The sequence below is a fragment of the Salvia miltiorrhiza genome, chromosome 7, assembly GCF_028751815.1.
Source record: "Salvia miltiorrhiza cultivar Shanhuang (shh) chromosome 7, IMPLAD_Smil_shh, whole genome shotgun sequence".
Classification (NCBI taxonomy): Eukaryota; Viridiplantae; Streptophyta; class Magnoliopsida; order Lamiales; family Lamiaceae; genus Salvia; species Salvia miltiorrhiza.
This window is the reverse complement of record NC_080393.1, coordinates 18,621,579-18,627,578: the sequence shown is the minus strand read 5'-3', so window position 1 is coordinate 18,627,578 and position 6,000 is coordinate 18,621,579. Positions and strand designations below refer to the sequence as shown.

The 6,000-nt window shown below is 46.6% G+C and overlaps 1 protein-coding gene across 1 annotated transcript; it reads right to left on the bottom strand.

Moving 5' to 3' along the window:
* On the bottom strand, nt 1-4,384 carry LOC130993927 (uncharacterized). Its single transcript, XM_057918963.1, has 5 exons — nt 3,731-4,384; nt 3,110-3,646; nt 2,285-2,752; nt 422-2,131; nt 1-324 (listed from the first exon to the last, which is right to left on the bottom strand). Exons 1-5 carry the CDS (start codon nt 4,382-4,384, stop codon nt 1-3), a joined length of 3,693 nt encoding a protein of 1,230 aa, XP_057774946.1.
* Between the last annotated feature and the right edge of the window lie 1,616 nt (nt 4,385-6,000).

Genomic DNA, 6,000 nt, shown 5'->3' with positions numbered 1-6,000 from the left:
CTAAAAAACAGAAACAAACGACCCAGAGGAGTTGAAGAGCGGGAAGGACTGCCTCAGAAACTCCGGCCGAACCATTGTCCCTAGGCAATCCGGCTCAGCAACCCCAAAACAAGCACAAACACCGACAAGCCACAAAATAAAAAACGAGCTGAAAGAAACACCGCAACTAGCCAGAAAGAACGAGCAGAAAAAGGCCAAAGATAACAAGCGGAACGCGCAGAGACAACCACATCTCCAAACTCTCAACGCCGACAGCCAAACGCCATCGCGGAGCAACCAACAGGACCCGACTCCCCGAACCCCAGTGCCGAGCACACCCAGCAACTGTAAAAAGGCCAGGAAACGTCCTATCACAGCACCTAGAACCATCCCAACAGCCAGCCACAACCAACCCCCACAGCCATCAACCACGAATACGAACAAAACTGTGAGTGGCCATATCCAAAGCAACAGCCTTCTTGACATCATCAATCGCATGAGGCCACCAACCTTCCGACCTATCAAGATTAGCCATAATATCAGCTGCAGCATTACCTTCCCGGTAAATATGAGAAACCATGATCTGCATATCCATAAGAAGATTCAGCGTGCGGTTCCAAGACGCCACAAATCTCCAAGGAACATCCCGGGCACGAGAGCTTAACAGATTTACCACATACATCGAATCCGCCTCAATCCAAAGAAACATCCAACCTCGAGCATGAGCAATCGTAATCGCAGTAATAACCGCATATAATTCAGCCTCAAACGCATAACCACGACCACATTTCAAGTGAAAGCAACCACGGACCCATCCAAACTTATCCCGAAAAACCGTACCAGCTGCAATAGCACCTGGCGAACCCGCAGCCGAACCATCAGTATTGACCTTGATCCACTGGCCAACAGGAGGCCACCAATACACCTCAATCATTAACGGAGGCGGAGACGCACGAGAAACAACACCAAGGCTACGGGTGATCAAATAATCCTGCCAAGAATTCGAAACCGAACCGATTTTAAACGAAGACGCATCGAGCTCCTTAAACGCCACTTTAACGAAGCTCATCACAGCCCTGGGATCGAAACTCTCGTCATTGAAAACAACTCGGTTCCTCCCCTTCCAGATACGCCAAAGAAGCGACAAAACACCCAACTTCCAAAAAGAGTTCACCTGAGAACTGAACTTAGCATTCCAAGCCAAAACCAGGAAGCTATGAATATCCAGGCAATGCTTAAAATCACCTTGATGAAACCAACCAAGAAAATCCATCCAGATCGGACGCACCACCGAGCACTCCCAAAACAAATGGGATAGAGTCTCCTCCGCAGCACCACATAAAGAACACCGATTGGGTCCCAAGGTACCCTGGCGAATGAGAACGTCCAGGGTCGGCAAGCGGTTTTGAATTATTCGCCAACAAACAATCAAGCGTCTCACAGGAATATAATTCTCCCAAATCCAATCTCCCCAACGGACTTTGGGAAAGCTATGGCAGATACGAGAATAGGCAAGAGCCGCCGTAACATCACCTGTAACAGAATGTTTCCAGAATTTCAAGTCCTCACTCTCCCCAATAGGCAGTAATAAAATATCACAGACCGTGTCAGGAAACTGAATAAAGAAATCCTCAGAGAAATGCCAAGCTCCCTCAAAATAATAATCAGCCACCGATTGATGGAGAAAATCATGCATGAAGTGCGGAACCTGAAGCTTATCCACCAACTTATAACCAAGCCAGTCATCAAGCCAGAAATAAGTAGAGGAGCCATCCCCAATAAAGGAATAAGAATTCTCCACCAGCTCACTCACGTTCTCACGAATACTAGTCCAGACCGGCGAAGAAACCAGCGAAGACTTCGCATGCCCAAAACTAGTCAGGTACCTCGTGCGAAGAATGGAAAACGCGAAGTCAGTCCCTTTAATGCACTTCCAAGCCAGCTTCATCATAAAACTCTTATTCATGAGACTGAAATCTCTTATCCCCAAGCCACCTTCCTGGCGAATAGCACAAACCCGAGACCAACCAACAGGGCAGGAAGGCCGCTGATCAATCCTGCCAGTCCATAAGAAATTCCGGCACTTTTTATCTAAGCTGTGGAGAAGAGATTTTGGCCACCGATAAACCATCATCGAATGAATAACAGAACTCTGAATAACCGATCGAATCAGACAGAGCCTTCCAGTGATAGAGAGCTGCAACCCTTTCCAGCGAGAGAACTTCTAAATAATTCTATCATAAATGCTGGTAAAATAAGAAGCACGAGAGCGCCCCGCAAAGATTGGGACGCCAAGATAAGTAACGGGAAGGCATCCCACAGCAAACCCAAGTTCCCGGGTAATATTACGACGCATGGCAGCAGCAACCCCCGAACCAAAGAAGACATGAGACTTCTCGACGCTGCAAACTTGACCAGACAAGCTCCCATAATAATCAAGAATCTCCTTGATTTTACGCGCATTCTTATGAGAAGCTTTACAGAAAATAAGGATATCATCCGCATAAAGCAAGTGAGTAGGGAAGTTACACGTCCTACTGAAGCTCATCGGCTGGAGATGACGAGAATTCACACAATTGATGAAAAGATGACTGAGAACATCTTCTGCAATGCCAAACAGAATGGGGGATAGAGGATCCCCTTGACGAACACCCCGAGAGCAAGCAAAGTAACCGCTAAGATTCCCATTATAAAGAATAGAAATTCTAGCCGAAGAAAAGATAATGGAAATCCACCTAATAAAATTCTCATGGAAGTTATTAGCACGAAGAACCTGCAGAATAAACCCCCAACTCATCGTATCAAAAGCTTTGCGAATATCCACCTTGCAAGCAATGTTCGAACCACGGCCCGATCTATTCATACAATTAAAACCCTCAGAACCCAACACAATACAATCATGAATAGATCTTCCTTTGATGAAACCGAACTAGTTCTGAGAGACCCCCTCCGCAGCCACCAAACTGAGACGAGTTGCCAAAATCTTAGAAATAATTTTGAAAAAGAAATTGGACAAGATGATAGGTCGAAGATCAGCCACAGTCTCCACAACATCTTTTTTAGGAATCAAAATCAAAGTGCTCGCATTGCAACCCGCCGGGAGATAAGAATGCAAAAAGAAAGCCCTAACCGCATTAACGATATCCACTTTAATCGTAGACCAGCAGCTCTGAAAGAAGCGCCCAGAGAATCCATCCGGACCCGGAGAACTGTTAGCATCCATACTGAACACCGAAGCAGAGATCTCATCCACAAGGGGAATACTCGTGAGATGGCGGTTCTGCAACTCTGAAACCCAGGGATCAATATTCGCCTCCAACTCAGTAAGATCCACCGAAGTCTGTCTATCCTCTGTAAACAGGGACGAGAAAAAATCCGTAACATGCGTCTTGATAACATCCGGATCATGCACAACTACCCCATCAATTTTCAAGTGGCCAATCGAAAAACCCCGGTTTCGAAACTTAATCATATTGTGAAAAAAAGTCGTATTCCTGTCCCCATCAACAAGCCAATTCATACGACTCTTCTGCTGAAGCATACTATTTTTCCTAGAAAGGAACACATTAATCTTAGCCTGAGCCGACACCTCCTCATCAAATAAATCGTCCGTATATCCTGATTCAGCAATATGAGCTTGGATATCTAAAAGATCCTGCTGATTCTCCTAAATGGCAGTATCGACATTACCAAAAACCGTCTTATTCCAAGAGCGAATCACCCCACGAAGACGGCGCGATTTAAACATAACCCGAAAAATAGGGCAGTGAGCGTCAACATGATCATTCCACGACGTAGCGACCATGCTTTGGAAATCCGGGTGAAGAACCCACATATTGAGAAACTTGAAATGACGCTTACCAGTAGGCATGGCAAGCTTACATTGTAACACCAACGGAGAGTGATCCGAAGAAATTCTAGGAAGAGCGTGAGAATTAATGGAGTCCCACATATCCGCGAACCCATCAGAGATCAGCGCTCTATCAAGCACTGATTCCACATGCCTAGGCAAAAAACGACGACCCGACCAAGTGAAGCGCAGGCCAGAAGTGGTGGGCTCGCCAAAACCAGAAGCTTCAATGAACTCACAGAAATCCTGACAAGCGCGTCTGCACGGGAGAACCGAACTAATCCTCTCATTAGCTCCTTTCACCGCATTAAAATCCCCAATAAACACAGTATTTCTGCTAATAACCGAGAGTAAATCAGCCCACAAAATACGACGCTCCCTAACATCATTCGAACCATGAATAACAGCAACGCGGAAATTACGGTTCTGCCAATAACAATCCACCACAACAGCCTGAGAAGAGGAGAAGACAACACTAGTCTGGACCGAAGGATGTGTCAGAAACCAAATATTAGAACGACGAGGCAGCCTGCAATTCTGATGACAAGGAACCATGTTCAAAGATAACCAAAAATTCTGCTGGATTTTTCGAAATTTAGATTTCGGCTCAATAATACCCAGCACAATAGGGGCAAAGGAATGACAATACTCCTTCATCAAACGCTTAGACTCGTCCGTAAGACCCCGGACGTTCCAAACGAGAATATTCATCAAAACGTGGAAGAATGCGTGGACTGGTGCTCAGCCAGCTCCACTTCGTCTGCCCAACGTTTATTAGCAACAGAATCCATCACCCGCAGACTCTCGCGATTGCTGCGATCAACCACATAAGGGTTTGGCTTGTGCCCCGAATCCGCCGACTTCCTAAGCCGCTGCTTGATACTTTCTTCCTGTTGTTTTAGAGAAATGTTGTGATTGCGCACCACCTGAACCTGCTCATGCTTCGGAGGCCTCCCACGACCCCGTTTCCCCGTGGTTTCGGTACTAGTCTGCCCCAAATTTTTTTGCAAACGATCAATTTTTATTTGGTTATCCAAGGCCACCACATTTTTAGCATTAGCCTCCGCTGTCATAGGCTTAATCATCTGCGCTTCACCAGAACCCAACGACGTCTGCACTCCAGCGGAGTCTTGCTGTCCCCCCGGATGGGCCCGCTGATTCTGCTCGATGCTCACATCTCCCGACGAATGCTGCCCATTAACCACCGGCGAACCAAACTGCCCAGAATCAGCCTTCGAACTTCCATCAAGCACCTGGTGTGCATGTTCAGCCTTCATGTTCAGCGTTGGATCTTGCTCATGCTGGTGTTTAATCGCGGAATGAAGCTCACCAATCTGCCTCTGCTCAGCCACGGAAGAACGCAGCATACTCGAGTCTAATGGTGACTGTCTAGCAGCCTTCGGACTTTCCCCAAACACTTGGCGTGCTGGACTGCTCTGCTGCTGTTGCCTTTCGCCCCCATCAGCAATCACATTGCCAGCAGACCCATGAGCAAATTCCTCATCCTCCGAATCCACATCCTCCACCACACCTTCCCTGAAAGCCTCTAAAGTCAAAGCAGTCTCAGGGTCATTGCGAAACGTAGCATTTTGCGGCTTGTTCTCCGACTCTGGCCGAGTAAACTTGTCCAACAGATCCGGACCAGGCAAATGTTCCGGTTGTTCATCATCTAACACCTGAAACGAGTTTTGAGACCGTCGACTATTAACAATTTGCCAATCCTTATTAGCAAGAGTTTTCTTCTTATCAGGAAGCTTCTGTTCCTTATTCTCTACCAGTTTATTTGTAGCTTTATTACCAGAATTCCCCTTCAACACTTTACGACATTTATCAGCAGAATGTCCCACCATTTTGCAACGAGGACAAAACAACGGAAAGTTTTCAAAACTGAACTCCACCGAAAAGGAGCAATCACCACCGTCCACAATTAAAGTTTCAGGGATATGTTGCGTTAAATCCATCTCAACCAGCACACGCACAAAATGACCAACCTCACCGCTTAAAGAAGCCGCATCAGTTCGGAGGGGCTGCCCCAGAATCCCAGCGATACCCGCAATAATTTCTGGATGCCAATACTCAACCGGTAAGTAGTAAATTCGGACCCAAATCTGAGCAAACGAAGACGACGCTTTATAGGGATTGAAATTCCGCACCCACTCACGAATCAGCAA